At 40.3% G+C, this 22,296-nt stretch overlaps 1 protein-coding gene across 9 annotated transcripts in view; it reads left to right on the top strand.

Moving 5' to 3' along the window:
- Positions 1 to 22,296, top strand: part of LOC23687935 (cyclic AMP response element-binding protein B) — a 96,931-nt gene extending 74,635 nt beyond the window's left edge. For 4 of the 9 annotated variants that reach the window (XM_021838973.1, XM_021838970.1, XM_021838971.1 and 1 more), the window contains exons 3-6: positions 3,733 to 3,879; positions 4,060 to 4,225; positions 20,897 to 20,998; positions 21,574 to 22,296. In XM_021838973.1, coding sequence (XP_021694665.1) covers positions 3,733 to 3,879; positions 4,060 to 4,225; positions 20,897 to 20,998; positions 21,574 to 21,806 — 648 coding nt within the window. In that variant the 3' untranslated portion in view covers positions 21,807 to 22,296. The remainder of the gene's footprint in view (positions 1 to 3,732; positions 3,880 to 4,059; positions 4,226 to 20,896; positions 20,999 to 21,573) is intronic. The other 5 variants (XM_021838975.1, XM_021838974.1, XM_021838979.1 and 2 more) reach the window with 5 other exon arrangements.

Raw genomic sequence — 22,296 nt, 5'->3', positions numbered from 1 at the left:
GAAAGGAAGGCAAGTTACGGGGCGAAGTCTGCGAAGAAACCAAGTTCAGCTGTTTGCTATGCGTGTGGTAAGAACAATCACAATTTTCGAAGCTGCCAGTACCGGAGTTATGTCTGCAAGATTTGCAAGGAAAAAGGTCACATTGCTGTGGTCTGTCCGAAAAAGCCGAAGGAGAACTCTGGAAGAAAAGAAAACGAAGTCAATTATTTGGAGGTGAACAGCATCGGCTGCTCTGACCCTTATTTCGTGAACGTTGCGGTTAATGGACATATGACGAAGTTTGAAATGGATACAGGATCACCGATTACAATAGTTTCAGAAGCGTTTTATCAAAGCCAGTTTAGAGAATTTCCGTTACATCCGTTCCATGGTAAACAGGTGTTTTATACCGGCGGTGAGGCTACACGGAAAGGAGCATTTGAAGCTGTTCTAGTGTATCAGGGTCGACAAGCTGTTGGCCAAGTTATTGTCATTGAAGGAGGACGCAACCCATTGATCGGACGAGATTTTATTGGGGAGTTGCTGAATTTGCGAATCAACAAGTTGGATACAGAGTCATCAGAGAAGCATGAAAAAGAGCTGGAGGAGGATCTAGATCGTTACGGAGAATTGTTCGATGGATCGTTGAACCGTTACAAGTATTCGAAGGTCAACTTGCAATTGAAGCCGAATGCTGAGCCGAAGTTTTTCAAGCCAAGGAAGATACCAATTTCGTTCCAATCCAAGGTGGAGGAAGAATTGGAAAATCTGGAGAAGACAGGCATTACTTCGTAGGCAGAAACCGCTGCCTGGGGAACACCTTTGGTTCCAGTTTTGAAGAAAGATAAGTCAATTCGTCTATGCGCTGATTACCGGGTAACCGTGAATCCGTTTCTTGAAGATAAGCGGTACCCAATGCCGGTTGTAGAGGATTTGTTTGACGCGCTGCAAGGAGGTAAACTGTTTTCGAAGTTGGATTTGAAATCATCATATAATCAACAGTCCAGGAGAATGTTAGCATGGAGCACCCACAAAGGTATTTATCATGTAAACCGATTGCCATTTGGAACAAAACCGGCCTGTGCGATTTTTCAAGAGGTCCTAGAGAAGCTACTACAAGATTGTCCTGGATGCGTCAATTTCCTCGATGATGTTTTGGTAACCGGTGCAACAGTTAGTGAGCATATGAGTAACTTATCAAGAGTTTTGGTGAAGCTTTTGCAAGCAGGATTTCGCTTGAATAGAGAAAAATTCGAGTTTTTGATGACCAAAATCCAGTTTTTGGGACACATCGTAGATGGTGATGGACTACATAAAGATCCAGAGAAGGTTCGAGTTATTATGGATGTTCGAAGACCGGAAAATGTGAAAGCGCTACGAGAGTTCCTCGGGATGGTAACGTATTACGCCAAGTTCATTCCGAATATTTCAACAATATTGAGTCCGTTGTACCGAATGCTGAAGAAAGACGAACGATACAATTGGTCAGCTGAATGCGATGCGGCTTTCGAAACCATCAAGCAGATATTGTGTTCCGACAACGTTTTAACTCCGTACAATCCAGAATTTCCTGTTGTTTTAATTACTGATGCTTCGGGCAAAGGCGTCGGAGCTGTACTCTTGCAAGTATTCCCAGATGGAAGTCAGCGGCCAGTAACATTCATTTCGAGAGTGCTGAAGAATCATGAGCAAGAATATTCACCTTTGGACATGGAAGCGCTGTATTCCTGGCTAATTATGAATATAAAATCAAGTACATAAAAAGCGTAAGCAACAAGGTAGCAGATTTTTTGTCACGATCACCAGTTCAATGTAGTGGAGACGACGTTGGAGATGACGAAGAAGTAATGTTTCTACAATATTTGGAATCCGAGACAAGATCGTTAGTGGAACGGACGCGATCCTGTTGTTAGCCGAATAGTGAACTTCGTGAAGACCGGATGGCCAAGCAACATGAATGACCAGGAACTTTATGAGAAGTTTATGTTCGGAAAGATGAGCTGACGGTTGAAGAAGGAGTGCTTTTGTGGGGCTATCGCATTGTGGCGCCGGCCAAGTTTCGTCCATTTTTGCTGCAAGAACTACATTCATCGCATCTTGGAATAGTCAAAATGAAGTCTCTAGCCCGCAATTACTTTTGGTGGCTCAATATTGACAAAGACATTGAAGACGGGAAATGAAAACCAGATTTGACGTTCTAAGAAAGCAAACCAACGTTCAACATTTCGAGAAAACTTGGAAACTCAATATTGGAAAGAAGAACAACCATTTTGCGGTTGGTGAGATGGTATATACGAGGGATTATCGAGATCCTGATCGACAACGATGGATAAAAGCCAAGATTGTTACAATAAAATGCGAAACCATATATGAATGCCATGCTGCCGATTTGGGTATGATTGTTAGAAGAATACATCAAATTATGAAGTACGCATACGACGATTACGAAGATGAAGGTGCTCGTGAGGGTGACATTGAAACAATTGTTGCTGTTCCTGATGATGAGTATCTATCCGTGGAAGATGATGACAACCCAATTCCACAACCAGATCAACAACAACCAGGTCGCAGTCGTGAAAATGGAGTATATGTCACTAGAAGCAATCGGGTGGTGCGAATTCCAGACCGCTACTAGCTTACGGGGTAGATGTGTTGTAGCACGTTTGATCCAGGCAGCCTTAGCGGCCACATAGCAACCACCATTGATTAGTTACTAACCTTATTAATTCAATAAAACATTCATTCTGTATTTTCCCATCAAACGAACCAGACGTTTTATTAGTTCGATACAGAACATTTCTAAAATGCTAAAATCTGATCAATTTCTAATATTTGAATATAAAGCTTCATATGTTCTCGATATCAACGAAAATAGCTCTGATACAGTGTCATAATAAAACTCTTTGCATCCGTTTTGCTTAACTGATTAATAGATTTTTTTTTGTTATTTCATTAAGTATGTTGCGGGTCCCAGATTATCAAAGTTACCCGCATTCTCAAAGATACCCTATTTTACGGTACTCTGAATTTTGTTAAAAATCCGTGAACCGAAGTATTGCCACCTTAAAGTTTATGGAGTGAGTAAAATTACTCACAATATTCGAAAGTGAATGGAAAGACAGACGAGAAAGAGTTGAGTGTGAGTACAGAGCGAAATAAGAATGAGTCAAGAAAAGCATCATTTTAGAACATAGAACGAACGTATTGATTGATACATAAATAGTTATATTATTACTTGTTTTGAATTCTGAATTATTAAAGATCGAATTCTTCTTTCTCACAAAGGCCATTGAAAACGCAAACTTATCAGTTCTTAATACTACTCGATCCATGGACATATTTTCCGAAGATACTATTTATTCATCTGTTATGAATCCTGTATTATAACAGTATGGAATACTTCTTGCACTCATGGGTTACCTGGAGGCAAAACTGTGAACGTTTAAATAACCGAAGACGCCGCATTTCTAGTTTGTCGGGCTTTTGGGATACGAAACGTAGCCATTTTTTTCTTTTTCCATCAAAGCCTGGCCACTTGGTTTTCCGGTGAAACTGATTAGGCTGATGTGTGCGAAGACACTTTAAATAAATCATCCAAGTATTTGCAAGTATATTATCTTGATTGAACTATTTGAACTTTTCAGCGAATTTTCAACTTGCCTTTCCACAGTACCATCATACCATTGTAGTGTGCCGTATTTTCTTACCCACAAAATGATCCAGTTACTAATGCACCGTTCCTTCCCGTTTTAGGCACAATCAGTCATACAGCAGAACCAGCAATCGGTGATACAAACCGCAGCCGGCCAGATACCTGCTCTACCCCGAGGCGTATTATTAGTGTGTAACAAACCTAGCTCAGTCATTCACACCACGCAAGGCAGTTTGCAGGCTATCCAGGTGAGTCCGTCGTCCCTTTTTCCACCTAACAACACCGTAGTTTGAGTAGTCCTTACCGTCAAAGTGTTAGAATCGCTTCCCACCTCGGTCTCCCCCCCCAATACAAAAAAAATAATTCGAATTTCGAACTGAGCACTGATCCTTCTCGATCGTTCGATTCGCATCCCACTGTGTACACAGATCAAACCAGAGCCGCACGTCGGCAGCGGTGGCAGTATCATGACCGATACCAACAGTGACGATACGATGTCCGATGACGAGGCCTCGCCAAAGAAGCGAAGAGATTTACTAACACGACGACCCTCCTATCGTAAGATTCTGAGCGACCTCGGCGGAGCGGAAATTGGTATGTTTTTAGTTGTTCGGTTTTGCGTTTTCGGTTTTCGTTCTGACCAACTCCCCCCTTCCCCTTATGATTCCACATCCTTCTCCTTTAAAAAAGATTCCCTTAAGTCCCAATAAGTAAAAAATTCAAATCAGATCATCATTGTCCCACCTTTCACAATATCAATCATCTGATCAAATCAACCAATCAGAATCGATCCTCCCGCAAAGCCATCCCACGATCCTCTCATTCTTTCTCTTCAGTTCACTTTCAAACTCTTTCCTTTCATTTCTATCAAGTGCATGCATTAATTCTTCTCGCAAAATCTCTGACAAAAACGAAAATTCTTTGGTAATGGCCGTAGAGGGTTCGTAGAAGTACTCTTTAAGTCTGTCTCGGTGGCCTTTTCTACCCCTCTATCTCTCTTTTTACCTCTGACTTTTATTATACTTTTTTTTTCGTAGTCGACAAAAACCGTACCGTTCTCGAAGATTCTGCCGGGGTCCCAATTTTTTATATCAATTTTTTTATCTATACATATAAACATAGTCATATCTAATTTGTATGGATTAAGAGCACTGACGTTTTTTCCTAACCAATTTTTAACGATTGCGTATTGTTTTTGGCTTTGTATGATAGTTATCTTAATTCTTTAACGCACGAGAGTAGACTGTTTTTGGATAGCATTAATTTGCATGGAAGGGTTCTAATACTAACAATCCTAACGACCGTACGAAACGGAAGCTATTTTGCTGGTTTGGAATGTTGATTTTGAATTACTTTTTTGCGTTTATGTTCTATCAAATTAATTTTGACTCAAAAATATAGAGTCCGTTACATTTTTTTTGGGAACACTGTCCGTAAAACTTGGAAAGTTACTGAAATTTGTGAAGTGGGCTTTTTTTTTTAATATTGAGTTAAAATCACATAAATCGATGAGAGCCATATTCAGAAACTTCATTAAGAAAATTGTAAGGGATGGTTTTGAACAAAAAAAAATCAGAACTTATTTAAAATTCTTTTAGTTTATGGTTTGAAGAATTTGAAAAAAAAAATCAAGTGAAATTGATCCACTAGGTGCCGCAGGTAACACATCTTTACCAATCTTCTATAACTTGGGATCCTGATAAGTAAGAAGGTTGATGTCTTCCGGAAAGTTGTTCAGCAGATCCAGGGCTGTCTGGTAGCGACAGATCGGGAATCCATTCGCTAGGTGGCGATTGTAACTTTATCTCGCGATCCTACTAAATTGTTGAATGAAAGCAACACTTTACATTACAAAAATATTGATAAGCGGTAGAATACGTGCAATAATATAATGACTACATGTGTAAGATTAACTAACAAAATCAAATTTAAGCTTTTATTGTTCAAAATAAACGGTTATCTTTAGATATAGAGGAATAAAGACAATTTGTTACTAACGCCACCCAGCAGATGAATGCTCAAACTGATTTGTCATTACCAAATGGCCCTTGGCCAACTTAGCCGAAGACACTAACCATTAAGTTTATCAGGATCTCGAGATTAAAGAAAATTTGTTAGTAGCGTCACCTATCGGATGAATTCTCAATCGGATCTGTCACTACCGCACAGCCCTCAGGCCTGTTGAACTAATTCGTCGAAAACACCAATCTTCTAGCTTATCAGGATCTCGAGATATAGATGATATAAGAAAATTTGTTACTAGTGCCTTCTAGCGGATAAATTCTCAAACATATATGACGCCGCCAGATAGCCCTTGACCTACCGAGCAATTTTACCGAAGACATCATCCGTCTAGCCTATGAGGTTTTCGATGTATAAAATATATAAGAAAACGTGTTACTAGCGCTATCCAGCGGATAGATTCCCAATCAGCTTTGTCATTATCAGACCTGCTGAACAAATTTGCCGAAGACAAGACACCAACCTTCTAGCTCAACAGAGTCTTGAGATATCCGTTGAATGGATGAAAGGCCAATTTTGGTACTCCAAGATAGTTCAGAAGAATTCCGGAACCACTTGGACCATTTTCCAAAATTCTTCGAACCATAAACTAGAAGAATTTTTCTGGAAGTTCTGAAAATTTCAATAAAATACATCTAGACACAATAGAGTTATGCTCATTTTTGTGTGTGTGTGTGTGTGTGTGTGTTTTTTTTTTTTTTCAGCATGTGAAAAGTATGTTGGCTGGATGAAGGTAAATGAGCTTACAAAATACCAAGACTTTGTCGTTTATAAGGTTTTTATATTGATATTGAAAACAAATTAATGGAAAGAGATCAAACTGTACAATGGATCAATAATATGCAATAGTAAGGTGGTTCAAAAAAAAATCGATTTTGCTCCACACCGCTCATTCGATTAAGATCAAATTCTGAGTGTCCTTCCAAAATTTGAGTTCATTTGGATGAAAACTGAGACTGCAAAGTTTGTATGGGAAATGCACTCAGAATTAAATTTGCTAGGTACTAACGAATAAGCGGTGCGAAAAAAAAAATGTTTTTGATCCCTTATTGCAATAGCTTTGAAAACAAAATTTGTGTAGGATTGTTTTTAATTTTTAATTATGATTGGTTTAGAATTAACTGGCAAAAACGATCTTTTCTCTCAGCTTACTCTACTGAATAATGGTCTGGACTAGGATGATGGATCTTTTTTGATTCACATCGTCATGGGTGTTTTTTATACTATGAGGCTGAAAATTGTTGTTAAATTCTTCATATAAGCCTACTAGGAAGTCCACAAAAAATCTAAGATTTATTTGAAAAAAGGCGGACCCGGGTGAAATTTAGGGTACTATTGTAGAATTGTTGGGTATTGGGAAAGTAAGCTGAGGACGCCAATGCAAATATCCGTAGAGTTGCGGAAGGAAAAATAAAATTTCGGATAGGCTTATCGATGAATTTCGACATACAACTAATGTTTTGGTTCGCCAGCTATAATTTACTAGTTTCGCCATTTGAAATTCCTCAAAAATCAGAATAGTATTGAATCCATATTTAATCCCTTTATCGATATTTTAACGAATTATATACAATCTTTCAGCAAACTTGTGGGCTAAAATACAGCCATTCCTCAATTATGAGTTTGATACTTTGAATGGAAGCTGAGAACTCCTGAAAAAAAAAAAAAAACAGAACAGTTCAGAAGAAATATAGAGATATCTGTGTCCCTCCAGAAACTCTACTTTTGTGGAGATCAACAGGAAGGAATGTTTTCAGGAGTACCTCAAGTGTATTCTGCAGAAACTTCTTCAAAGATTCTACCAAAAGAATCTGCAGAATCTTCTTCAGATACCACTAAATCATAACCAAAAATTCCCCAAAGAAGTTCTTCAATAATTTTTCCAGTTTTTTTTTCCAAAAAAAATCTATAGCTAATTCCCTCAAGTAGATTGCCAAACATTCGTTTCGTGATTCCGCTAAACATTATTCCAATAAGTCTAACAGGAGTTTGCTCAGGAATACCTTCACGGATTGTTGCTGGATTTCCCACCCGATTCTTCAGGGATTCCTTCGAGTATTCATCCGAAAAGTCTCTTACGCAAATCTTTTTGAGTTCTCCTTAATACTTCAGAGAAGTTAAGGAAATTTCCAGGGAGAAACGATTCTGGACCGTACCGGGAATGGAAACCAGACACTTTTAACGTGGCTTTGCAGTATAATCGCGAACGCTTAGCGATACGCACATGGTTATACCAAAGATCGCCTCAAGCATTTCTTCCTCGATGACCTTAGCAATGTAATAGTTCTTTAGGAATTTCTTTAAGAAAGTTCAAAAAGATCCTTTTGTGATAACTTCAGAGTTTACTTCGAAGATTCTGGCAATAAACGCTTCAGGGTTTTCTATATTTTTTTGTCAGTGTTCCTCTAATCATTAATTTATGTATTCCTCCCGAAACACTTTCTGGATCTTTCCAAAAACGTCTCGAGATATTCCTCTGGTTCTGCTTTCAGAAAATTTACTCAAAAATTGTCTTCAATTCATTGAACAAAAAAAAATCTACAGGAATTTCTACAAGGATAAAACAACTGCCAAAGCCTTTAGACCTATAAGCCTTTCCCCTGTTATTTTGAAAACAATGGAAAAAAAAAAATTGATGCCTTCATCAAGTCAACAAGTTTATTAGAAATGCCTCTTTGTAAATACCAATTTGCGTTTCAATCAGGTAAATCTACCATTACGGAACTGCAGTCGCTGGTAAATAAAATCGAGAACTCTCTTGAAGCCAAAGAAATAGCCGTGGTTGCTTTTCTCGATATTGAAGGAGCATTCGATAATGCGTTCAGCCACGGAAGCAAGGGGTTTGGATAAAAGTATTATCGAATGGGTCATGACTATGCTGAAGGATCGGACAATTTCTGCGCAAATATCTATAAGATCTACTAAGGGATGTCCTCAAGGACAAGTGTTATCGCCCTTACTGGGGTCACTTTGTAGTAGACGAATTCCTTAGAAATTTAAAAGATCAAGGTTTTAAGGTAATTGGATATACCGATGATATACCGATGATAACACGATTTCCGATCGGTTGCAAACTGCGTTAAACATTACTCTCAAATGGTGTAGGAAAGAGGGGTTAAACGTAAACTCTTCAACACCTTGGGGTTACTTTGGATAAGAAATTGAACTGGAACTCTCATCTGAACCTAGGACAGGACGTGACAGCTCAACAAGGACTGCCCGTTGTTTTTCAATCGATAACCTTGACGATACAAAAGCCAGTGCTACCAGTATCCTTTTTAAGCAAATCAGTTGAACAAATTCAAGTATCAAGGCTCACAATTTGGTTGTTTCTTGCATGCTTCATTCATTTAGCGCAATAGCGAATGCTAGCTTCTTTTTTAAAGTAGGTAGTAGATTTAAAACCGGCGTTATTTTTAGAGAAAATTGATACAATTTCTATTATACTGCACTCGATTAAGTATTTTTGATTTATTTTAGTATTGTAGGAGCACATGCGGTAAACCAAACATCGAATATAGATTGATTTGTAGCAAAAAGATTTCATGAAACATTTTCAAACTTTCAATAAAAACTCTAACTTATGAACTAGCAACACGGCCGGGCTAGCAACAAAGTGCCCTGTTGCAATCCAACTCAACGATGTGAAAGTAGGCCTTTGCCAAAACGACCAATCAGAAGTGGTCTTTTTTGACAGGCAAATGGTTTCAAATTTGCACTAGTACCTGACAAGTCCTGTCCTAGATCTGAACAAGGTCTTAAGTAAGGGTACTAATGCCCTATGGGTCTGCAATAAAGCCCTAGGAAAAACTTGGGGACTGCGACCTAATATGGTAAACTAGATTTATTCAGCAATAGTCCGATCAAAAATTAGTTAAGCTTCACTGGTATGGTGGCCCAAGACAAATGTGGTAATTGCTCAGAAGAAGCTGGCTAAGTTGCAAAGACTTGCTTGTATATCAATGACAGGGGCAATGAAATGATAAGTACACCATCGGTTGCCTTGGATGCCCTTCTTAATATACTGCCTTTGCATCAATTCATTTAGCTGCAAGCTGCAAAAAATGTCTTGCAGTTAATTCGTTATAATAAAATACTAGATGGTGATTTGATTGGTCACAGGAAGATCATCAAGGAATTCAATTTGAAGACGAACTATGATGTTCCCTTCAAAGAGGTTAAACCAAGCCGCTATGTTTGGGATTATGGTGGGCCAAGTTTACGTCCAGGTTCTATTGTATTTTATACCGACGGCTCAAAGATGGGCGACAATACTGGAGCTGGAGTTTTCGACCCTGGTATCAGCAAGGTAATCGCTATGGAGCGCAATCCCACTGTGTTCCTAGCTGAAATTCAAGCCATCATTGACTGTACAAATGTTTGTCTCAAAAGAAACTATAGGTTTGCAAAAATCTGTATTTTCTCGGACAGTCAAGCAGCTTTTTTTTTGTTTTTGTTTTTTACAAGGGGGAAATCTGAAACAGATCCCCTGAGAAGATAACTCAGGGAATGCGGGGATGACGCACCAACGACGACCCGCTAAAACCAGCCTATGCACTGTGCATGAGCAATTCATTTAGAATTGCTCAAGTGGTGAACAGTGCATCGACATGACCCTTGGACTCAGACCCTCATCTCCCCGGAACCACCTTACGGTATTTCTTCGGGAAGGGACCAGTGCATGTAGCACAACACGTGTAGCAGAAGTAGCCTAGGCAAACTGCTTCTCCTAGCCGACTTAAACAATGTTACAAGGGACCAGCCTCGGCAGGGCTAATCCTCTGCAGCCAACTCTTGGTCGGCGCGCCATAGACGCTGCAATTCTAACATAATGTGAGTGACAGCCGTAGTTACTGCATTCCAGCACTCGGCATCCGCACAGATTCTCTCTATAATATTGTCGGGGGACGTGTCCCCTCCGCATGTAGTGAGCATGCGACCTCTTACGACAATGAAACGGGGGCAATCGAACACGACATGCTCCGCTGTTTCCTCTACACCAGCACAATTGGGGCACGCAGGAGATTCTGCAGGTATTGTCTATAGCAACCATGTCCTGACAGAAACTGCGTCAGGTGGAAGTTCACTTCCCCATGGCTTCTACCATATCAATCTGACACATTTGGTATTAGTCGATGGGTCCATCTACCCTTAGTGGAGTTATCCCATTCCTGCTGCCAGCTTCTGAGCGTTTCCTCTTTACACGTGTCGCGGACTCCTCTGGTACCCCTTTGGTTGAAGCATTGAACATCTTCCTTGATGATGAGCCCGATGGGCGTCATCCCGGCTATGATGCACACGGCCTCTTTAGATACCGTCCGGTATGCACTTGCTACTCTTAAGCACATTATCCTGTACGTGCTTTCCAACCGCTTTAGGTTTCTGTTCGTTCTAAGCGCTTTTGACCAGATTGGTCCTCCATACCTTAGTATGGATAGCGCCACGCTTGCCAGCAGCTTGCGTTTGCTGGCAATTACAGCAGAGCTGTTAGACATCATCCTCGAAAGCGCCGCTATAGCCGTAGATGCCCTTTTACAGGCATATTCAACGTGGCTAGCGAAGCTCAGCTTGTCATCGATCATTACCCCAAGATGCCTAAGGGATCGCTTGGACTCTATGGTGCAATCACCTACCGAGATAAGCGCCCGTTGCTCGGACTTGCGGTTGTTGACCACCACCACCTCAGTCTTGTGACGGGCCAGTCCTAGTTTCCTAGACTTCATCCATTCCTCAACCAGGGAAATAGAGTGCGCTGCTGTCAACTCTACTTCCTCCATCGATTCACCATAGACCACTAGGGTGATATCGTCGGCGAAGCCAACAATCTTAACACTCGTCGGAAGGGGCAGCCTCAGTACGTCATCGTACATCGCATTCCATAACAGCGAGCCCAGGATTGAACCTTGAGGTACTCCCGCGGTAATTCGAACGCTTTTCTGCCCCTCCTCTGTGTCATACAGTAGAATCCATACAGTAGAATCACCTGGTGGTTTCCCCGCCTTTGGTAGTAGCACCAATTTCTGTCGCTTCCATACATCCGGGAAGATTCCTTGATCAATGCAGCGTTGCATCGTGGTTCTGAACATGTCCGGATCCGTGTTCACTGCCGCTTTTAAGGCAACATTCGGGATACCATCGGGTCCCGGTGCCTTGTTTGACGCGAATGATTTCACGACTTCTGCCAGCTCTTCGTTCGTCACTCTCGCCACTTCTTCTCCTTCATCTGCCGCATACGGCGCTGGGGGCCATGGGCTTATGGGATGGTGCGGGAAGAGTACATCGATTATCGATCGCAGCAACTCGGGCGATTTCTCTTGGGGCGCTATGGCTCCTTTGGTCTTAGCCATTACCACTCTGTAGGCGTCACCCCATGGACTAGAATTGGCACTCTCGCATAGACTTTCAAAGCATGCCCGTTTTCTACTCTTGATTTCCTTTTTGAGAGCCAACTTTGCCTCTCTGAATGCTGCACCGCGTTCCTCTCTTTGTGCTTCTGTGCGTGCGCGTTGCATTCTTCGTCTAGCCCGAAGGCAGGTTGCTCGAAGATTTGCAATTGATTCGCACCACCAATACACTGGCGGCCTGTTCTCTCTAGGAGGGGCTTTTCTCGGCATGGAAGCATCACACGCTCGTGATATCATAGCAACTAGCTCTTCACCGTTTAGGTCCAGAGTGTTTCGTTCGCGCCTCAGAGCTTCAGTGAATACTTCGCCGTCGAAGCGCGCTGTTTTCCATCCTCCTCCTATAGCGAATCGATTGATGATCGCTATGAGTATAACCGTCATCAACGCGCCAGTTTATGGTACCTAAAAGGTTAGGACTACAAAACGTCACGTCGATGATCGATTCTGCACCATTTCTGCGGAAGGTACTCACTGTACCCACATTTGCCAGCTCTACATTTAATGCGGCCAGGGATTCCAACAATAGCTGGCCTCTTTGATTGGTGCAGCGGCTACCCCACTCCACTGCCCATGCATTAAAGTCGCCAGCTATCACTACTGGCTGCCGATTAGCTAGTTCGGCCATCATCCTGTCAACCATGTGGGAAAATTCCTCAATCGACCACCTTGGGGGCGCGTAACAACTGCAATAGAACACGCCGTTGATTTTTGCTATCGCAAAACCGTCATTTGAGCTAGAGACTACTTCTTGGATTGGGTATCGTCCTGTCGTCCCTATAGCTGCTAGCTGTTGAGACCTATCCGCCACCCAGTTCCCGTTGTTGGCTGGTATGCGGTATGGGTCCGATAATAACACCACGTCAGTCTTGGTTTCCGAGACTGACTGCCAAAGCAGCTGCTGGGCTGCATCACAGTGGTTTAAATTTAACTGTGTTGCTTCCGTTTTGGCTGCTTTGATACTCCGCTTGTGCCCGGACATTTGGGTCCGCCCGTTAAGTGTCCGTTGTCTGCTCTGTCGACACATATTAGGCACTTAGCGATTTGCTTACAATCGCTTGCCCTATGGCCTTCAGCGCCGCATTTTCTGCACATCTTACTTCTGTCGGGACCATTGCAATTCCACGACTTATGGCCCTTCCCGAAACATTTGAAGCAAACTTCAGGAGGCTGTTGTATGCTCAGCCGGCAAACCGACCAGCCTACCTTGAGTATGCCCAAGTTCTTCGCTTTGTTGGCCTCTGCGACCGGCAGCCTGATCGCCGCCACCTGGGTGCCCTGCGGGCCCTTTCTAAGGTGGATGGCCTTCAAGTCAAGCAGCTTGGAATGCTCTAAAGCCATTCACATGTGAATCAAAGTTAGTGTGGGAATGCATTCTTTCTCTTAAGCAATTGGCCACAGTAGGAACGAAGTTACATTGTACTGGGTGCCCGGCCATTGTGGAATTGAGGGGAATGATATTGCCGACAATGTAGCAAGATAGGGTGCAGCTTCGAGCTTTGTCGGCCCTGAACCGTTCTGTGGTGTTCCTGAGTGCACTCTCAGGATGAAACTGACAAATTGGGAAATGTCCATGGTAGAATTCAATTGGAACGCCACGGATACATCCAAGCCAGCCAAAAGATTCATAAAACCCAGTCTAGCTAAAGCCCGGGCTATACTCAATCTTAGGAAATCTTAGGGTAATAACTGGCCTGAAGACCGGTCACTGCCCAAGTCGGAGATTGGAAAAATCCAATCCTCTGAGTGTCGTTTTTGTCAAGCTGAAAACGAAACTGCTGAGCATTTACTCTGCAACTGCGGAGCATTGCTTGACCAAAGTATGCTAGCATTTGGAAAAGGGTTATTAGAGCCCTTGGAAATTTGGCAAGGTAGTCCTAATAGGGTAATAGACTTTATAAATCGCGTTGTGCCCAGTTGGAACAGTGTGACACATCAACCAATGTCTATCACATCTCAATTGTGAAAGGATGTTTGATTAGCACCAAATAAAATATGCGTCATACCACAATATTCCTAAATAACGGAAGCAGTGATTAAAAGGCTCTACATATGAGAAAAAATAGCCAATATTTGGCTATGGCTGAATTAGAGAAAAACTTTGTCAGAATCTAAACTGATACATTTGTAGTCAAGTATTTGCAAAGTTGACAGAGTGTGTACACTGGAACCTCCATTTACGTACTGGTTAAGGGTACGCAAATAGAGTATTACGCAAATGAAACTCTCGCCCTCGAAATTAAGTTTCTCATATTCACATTAAATATAGATGGTCAAATATCAAATGAAACTAAAGTGGTATGTCATGTGTGAAGCTATAACTAGTGATCTTTCGAAGGATCACAGACTCGGCCAATTATACTTTACCGATTATTAAGTACAACGATCGTTCAAGGTTATCCCTGACTTGAACTACATAATTGACTATTTGAAGTATAGGCAAATTGATCTACAAGCGTATAAGGTATGATCTTTATGAGTCTTGTAAAGGATAATAGCCATACAGACTTGTTTAATGAACTTTACCATTTAAGGTGAACCAGTAGCTCCTCAGGACTTCAGATCTACAAGCGAAAACAGAAATCTCCTAGAGCATTTGAACACGATTGGTTGTCACTCAGGCTCGTTTGATTATATTCTATATTTTGAATCTAACAACCGTTTGACAGTATTTAAGAACTCATTTGAATATAAGCCTTCAAATTTACAAGCACAGGCCTTAGGCGGCAATCGAACCCACACTCCTTAGCACGATGCGGCTAAATGCCTTGGTAACATCAACCGCACGGCTACAAAGTCCACACTTGTTCATCCGCAAACCTGTACTTTACGGTGTTCATGGATAACCATGATAGATAATGTTTGTTTGAGTCTGCTGGAGCATGAATCACATTCATTAATCTTAAAGAGACTTAGTTACTCCAAAACGTCACCGGTTTCGGTTGTCGATCCGAATGCCCGTTCTCAATACAGTTCTTGTATAACCTTTGCCGGTGGTAGGACTGAAACATAGACGGGACATGTTTTATTGGGTTTGTTTGGATGTAAACCTTATTCAATAATCTTGAAGAGTTTACTAGTTATGAAGACCTTTATTCAAGGTAGTTTGTTGATAACCTGGAAACATATTAGAAACTGATTTTTTAGAGAAAGCAACCTCATTCATTTACCTTCAAGGCATTACTGGCTAAGTTCCTTGAACCCAAGACCTGTACACAACGAAGATATAAGACCAGGGCCGCATTTACGGGGGGGCCGAGGGGGCCATGGCCCCCGGGCCCCCACAAATCTCGACAAACATATATGTAGTTGAAATTTCACGAATAATTAGAATCAAGGCAATAGTACATACTTTTTAAAATCACGTCATATTACATTTTTTTCAATATATATGGAACAATAGGCGAAAATTATGCAAATAAACTGAAATAAAGTAATTAAAACTAAATATTAGAACATTCAGAATAGAATTTTATTGACTTTACGAGAAACAAGTAGATAAAAAAACGTTCAAAAACGATTTGGATAAACAAGAAGTGTGTCATCCTTTTGCTTAAATTTCTAACGATTTTCTTACGTGACTATTCAACTGTAACGAAAACTATATCAATGATGTTTAAGACTAGGTTTGAATGCAATTTATATTTGCAGTTCAAGTAATAGGACTTATTATTTAAATATAAAAAAAAAATAAAATTAATAACTTTAGAGACTTCTAGCTTGAAAAAAACAGACCAAAAAGAGACCATGTGGTGCACAGGAACCAAGAATAGACCGAAAATGGATCAAACAGGAAACAGAGCAACAAAACGTAAACGAATAGGAACCAACAGATAAGGATTTGATTCTTCATCATAGAATAAGACCAGACATATCCCTTTTCTTTTATTTCCTCGTAAAATTTGAAGTTTGTTTTCATGATTTTCTCTAGGAATTTGATTAGATTTTTTTTTTGTATTTTCCCAAGGATTCAGAGATTATTACGAAGATTTCTACAGGAGTTCATTTAGTGATTATTTGCATAATGCTCCAAGAATTTTCCAAAGGAATTCCTCCAAGAATATCTCAAGAATCTAATCTGAAGTTTTCCAAGGATAACCACAGAAATAATCTAAGGGATTTCATCAGGTATTTCTTCAAAGATAATCTATATAAATAAAAATGGTGTGGTGTATGTCACGAAATGGCTCGGGAACGGGTGAACAGACTGATGCAAGTTTTTCACTGTTGCCCCCCACAAGGGATGCGACGTGTTCGTGCGAGGAAAAAGTTCAGGAAAGTCTCCGGAATAATGGGGATAACGGGAGAAGACTAATGTGTCATTTTGTATGGGGAATTTCTTGACGTTTTCCAACAGCCTATTTGATGGTAAGACGAAGTTTGCCGGGACCACTAGTTTAAGATATTTCTCAAGGAAGTCCTTCAGGATTTTCCTTGATACTTCTCTCAATTTCCTTAGTAAATCCTTCAAAATTTGCGTTAAGAACATCGTCAGAAAATCTTTGTAAGATTAACTAGAGTAACAACTGGAGAATATCTGGAAAACGCCATATACAGTTGTGTTCAGAATAATAGTAGTGAAGGCCGATTTTCATACAAAATGCTCAACTTTGGCATGCTGTAACTTTGTTTCTATATGAGAAATCGGCATGAAATTTTGGCAGTGAACTACAAATATATTCAATTTCATTATCACAAGATTTAAAAATTTTCACACTACCGGCTAAAAAGTTAAGCACCAGGTGAAATCTCTAAAAAGATAGTAGTTTTAATAATTTAAATATCTGCTGTATTTTGAGTTTCTGAATTTTTCTTTATTCATCGTTTCAACCATTTCCACCCAAGCTATGAATGTATAAACAAGCCAATTTTTTTTACAAAATTGTTGCAGAACAGAACTTTACAAAAGAAAAACTACTATTATTTTGAGCGATTTCTCCTGGTGCTTAACGTTTTAGCCGGTAGTGTGAAAATTTTCAAATCTTGTGATATATTTGTGGTTTATTTGTAGTTCACTACCAAAATTTCATGTCGATTCCTCTTATGGAAACAAAGTTACAGCATGCCAAAGTTGAGCATTTTGTATGAAAATCGGCTTTCACTACTATTATTCTGAACACAACTTTATATATACATTTTTTTTTAAATCACTGAGAAAAAATACTGGAAGTAGTATCGTTGGAGTGCTCAAAGATATTCTAGAGAAAATCCTTTAAGCATCCTTTGAAAAACCACTGCAAAATTTTCAGAGCGAATTGGTAAAGAATCTCTAGCAAAATTTCTAGAGAGATCCCTTTTTTAGTCCATGAAGGTATTTCAGATGAAATCTCTAGACAAATCACTAGAAGATTTCTTAATGTTTTTCCTCGAAGCACATGAGACGAAATCTTTGAAGAAGCTGCTGATTAGCTGCATTAATATCTTTGAATTTTTCACTGGAGCTAGTAGTATTTTGCATCAGGATTCAATATAATCACAATAAGGAAAAAATCATTTAGAGACCATTTTGAATTAAATAGAGGCCATAGAGAGTTTCCATTGAAAATAGAAACTTATTGGAGACTTGTACTAAAATAGAGCCTAAGTCTCTACCAGCCCTATTACATTTTCGTCAATTCAATATTGTTAGGTAAATCTGTATGTTCAACCACTTGAATATTGAAACATGAATAAAATCTGTATAATTTCAATTAGGATACCAATAGAAGGGGATCATTAAATTAATTTTGTTGATGACGAAGAAGCGCCAAAAATATTGACTTTACCATATAAAATTTAAAAATATATGTAGAATAATAAAGGAAACATTAGTTAAATCAATTCAAATTGGTTTACCTTTCACAAAAGAAAATATTTTTCTGGACGTTATAGAATAGATTGATTTCTGATAATGAAAACCTTATAAAGAACATTAAAAATATGTAGTCAGTTTCAAAGTATCAACATGTTCTTCTGGGAAAAGGGCCCCCACAAGACAATGGCCCCCGGGCCCCTACAATTGTAAATCTGGCCCTGTATAAGACAATTCTAAACAAAGGTGCGCTTTGCGATTATTGAGTTGAAATCGAATCCAGGTTAACTTCTGACTTCTGACGAATATTATATGGCAGAAAAATACATTTTCATTCGGCATATCACGCCAAAATTTATGGGATCCGTGATATAATCGAGAAATTACTGTACTGATTTTGTCGAAATTTATTTGACAATATTTGAATTCCGAAGGATAACACAACAAAATGTTGTAAAATAGTGATCAATTTGCCCCCGAATTACGGTACTGTCAGGTCTGTCCCACTCGGAATCAGATTGGGTACCACTTCTAGTACTGCATTTGGTCCCTCAGTAGTGCAAAAGGTACCCAAGTTTGACACATCGCAGTACACTTTGCACGGCATTCTAGATTACCTTATGAGCCATAAAATGTTGGGCAACTGCAAGGGACATGGAGGTCTTTAATGTGTCTTTGGTACTGTAATGCAAATCAAGGCCACTCCTCCCTCTGCAACGTTACGTATTTTATGTACAATGCTCTGGTATACCTTGGGACTCCTCTGGTATACCTTGGGAATCCTTTGGGGCGCTTTAGTAATCCTTTGAGTGCCTTTTAAAATCATTTGGAAACTTTTGAGAAATACTGGGAACCCTCGTAAACCTCTCACAATCTCTGAAAACACACTTAAAACCCTTATCATCTTCTTGGAATCTAATGGAAAGTCATTAAAAATCTGCGCTGTTTGCATATTAGAAATCTGCCTTTAGGAAGCTGCTGAGCAGATATTATAGAGTCATACTTGAGCATTCTGACTTATGAGCGATACCAAAAATCTTTCCAGAGTTGCTTTCAAGAATTTATCCTAAGATCCCTTCAGAACTCTTCTAGAAAGTTCTTCAGGCGTTTTTTCAAAGACTGTCACATTTTTTCCTTCAATTCTTTCAGTTAATCATCCTGAAAGAGTTGAAACGATTCTTTGAAAAGTCGTAATCATCTTGGATTTTCTCAAAAATGTGGTAAGGTGCAGTAACAGGCTATCTTCCTGAAATTCCTCTTTTATTAACTGGACTGCTGTTATTAAGATTTGAATTTTCAACCGTATTTTTTAAGGTAACACGGGAGACCGTGTTATTTTCCCTATCTTTTGTCTCACGCTAACAATTTTCATCAAAACTTTGCCTCAGCTAGTCTCGAGTTTTAGTGAACCGATGAAGCAAAATTAAAAATTTAATGGGTCGTGTACAACATATATAGAATTATATGATAAATTTTTCACATCGATATATGGAGTGGTATATGCGATCTGCTTCTTCAAATGGATAGGGTGATTATAATGACGTCCCGTGCGGCCTTAAGGTGAAACAGTTTGGAATCAACTTCTGAGATTGCACTCAAACTTCAAAGGCACAAATCTCGCGAAGGAAGCATCCAACAACAGTGTCCTTTTTATTTTGGCTTTGAGCACACGCAGAAAGCTTAAAATAAGAAGATCAGAACCGTTTGCCAACTATTTCCCCAGTTTTGTGCCTTTGAAAACGTGAGTAGGGGCACAAGTCGGCCATTGTGCCGGCCATCTTTGGATTCCGAGATGTTTCACCTTAAATCATGTGTGCTTGATTTATAATCTATATGCGAAGATAATCTATATGCCCTTGGAAGTCCGTAAAAACCAGAGAAGATTCTCGACCAGACTGGATTTACCGCCCTCAGCTTGATTTTACTCAATAGCTGTGCGTTTCTCACTAGGGTGCAGAGCTACTTAATTTTGGCATGAAGGGTTTTTCTCAGCCGAATTGTCTGAAACTTGGCCATAAGAAGCACGCAATGCGACGCATAGGGTGCACAGCTACTTGGGCACTTCCGTAATTCACTTTGGCATGGGGTTTCTTTCTCGACCAAATTGTCTGAAACTTTGCAATAATAAACATGAGCTCTGTAGCTTTAAAAAAAAAACCACTGCCCAAGTGAATCAAAAGTGCCAAGAATAGGAGCCGGCTCCCTATAGCTATTTGGGCCCAAAAAATCAATGCATCGCCTACTGATAGAACTGACAAAAGTAAGGAGTGATAGTTCAATTTCTGAACGCCTACTACTACTGACAACATAAAATAACATTTCCAAAGAAACCACTTGCCACCTTGAAAACATATATGAGCATGACTACAATATGCACATTTACTAAATAAGGAATTAATATCAAAGTTATCATCGTCTAATTCAGCAACAGATAGAGAATTCGTATATCTGGCTTTGAATATCATTATCAAAAAAAAAGCTACAAACATGCTACCATCTCATGAGCGAATTCTGAACCAGCAGAGACTATCAAAACACGGTTATCATTTTCTTAGACTATGATATTGAACGCATGGTTATGAGTTATTGGTTTTGTTCTACAAGCTACCTGTTTTTGACCACGCAATTTTCAGTTCTTCCCAAGTTTTACCTGATTTTGTTCCTCTATACATCGAACCTTCATGAAAAAATCATTACATTTCCAAATGGAATCGAAAATTTGACCATTCATCGCATCACCCCATACACCACCCCCAAGCATTGGAATCATTCTCTATTTGTCAAATTTCGCCCTAACCTCTCCATAATATAACGCTCTCGCCATCACACGTGTATGCTACTACCGCGCCAAAGTCAACCCCCATCAGAACTAAACCTAAAAAATCTTCTAATTTGGCGTTACGCTACTGTACAAAAAAAAAAGAACGAAAACCCGGCTTTTCGCAGTATCCGACTGCCGAAACAGTCGCAAAAAAAAAGTTTTATCTTGGAAAAAAGATCACCCCACTACTACTACTGCCTACCTCCTCCCTCCCACAATCTCACAAACAGCAAATGCCCATGGCGATGGCTCAGGACTGCATGCGTTAGCAGCGACCGGCGGTGGCGTAGTGCAATATACCCAGGCCCAGGATGGTCAAATTTACGTACCTCGTAAGTATTTCCCCTGTTTCGTTTCCGGTTTTCTTCCGGTTCCGGTTGAACGTCCCACAAAACTTTCCCGCTCTGTCCCACTCTCTCTCTGTTTTCCTAATAACCTGCAATGAAACGACAAAAAGTTTTGTTTGGATAAGAAATTTGAAAAACCAGCAACACTTCCTTCCCACCCACTTACAACAGACACATGGCTTGCTTCGCTATACATTAGGAGTCTTGAACTTAGCTTAGCACATCTAGTCGCTTGTTGCATCTAGTAATGAATAACTTTTTTTTTCTTAGTAGGCTTTGATTTTTTGTTATCGTTTTGTTCGTTTCTCTTTCGTTGTTTGCGATGAGTAGAAATTTACGAATTTTGTTTTTCTTCCTTTTTCTTTCTTTTGTTGTTTCCGTTCCGTTTTCCGGTTCGGTTCCGTTATTTGTGCACGTGTTTCCGGTTTCTTTCTGATGTACTCTGGCGATGATGCAACCAACAAAAACCAACGACGTGATACTTGCTTGAAATGCACGCACATGCACATTATTTTTTTCGGAACACATCGTAAAAACATCGCAACCCCAAAAAACCACAGATCTTTTTCCCAATGCAGTCATCGGCGGCAACGTGCAGCTAGAGGACCAGTCCCGCAAGCGGGAGATGCGCCTTCAGAAGAACCGGGAAGCAGCCCGCGAGTGTCGGCGCAAGAAGAAGGAATACATCAAGTGCCTGGAGAACCGAGTGGCCGTGTTGGAGAACCAGAACAAAGCCCTCATCGAGGAGCTCAAATCCCTCAAAGAGCTCTACTGCCAGCAGAAGAACGATTGAGATGCCGATTGAGAAGAAGAAGACGCAAGAAGACAATAGTCGGCGCTCGTCACGACTACCAAGTACCATTTCTTGAACTATTACGACTAGGACTTCAATCAACAAAAGCGATGCCGTGGATGTGGTTTGTTACCGACCGCAGGGTTCGAAAGGACCCCCTAAAAGAACGGTAGACCAACCACCAAACCACAAATACACGCAAACCTACACCACACCACAACCACCATCCAATAGGATCAATGCCTGCGTCCATTTTGAACGCATTTGCGGGCCCCTTTTTCCCCCGAAAAAAAAAAAACAAGGGGGATACAACTTCAGAGAAGACAAAGATGGCCGACGCAGTTCAGCAGTATGTGACATTCACACATACCCAAATCAATTGAAATCCATCCAGCAGAGAAGAAAAAATATACTAAGCAGAAACCAGAGAGAAAACTAAGATTTATTGTTTGACGGACCCCTCGGTTCGGTTGCCATCAGCGAAAGATTT

This window comes from Aedes aegypti, chromosome 1 (genome assembly GCF_002204515.2).
Source record: "Aedes aegypti strain LVP_AGWG chromosome 1, AaegL5.0 Primary Assembly, whole genome shotgun sequence".
Lineage (NCBI taxonomy): Eukaryota > Metazoa > Arthropoda > Insecta > Diptera > Culicidae > Aedes > Aedes aegypti.
The sequence above is the reverse complement of the archived record's forward strand: the minus strand, read 5'-3'. Positions and strand labels throughout refer to the sequence as shown.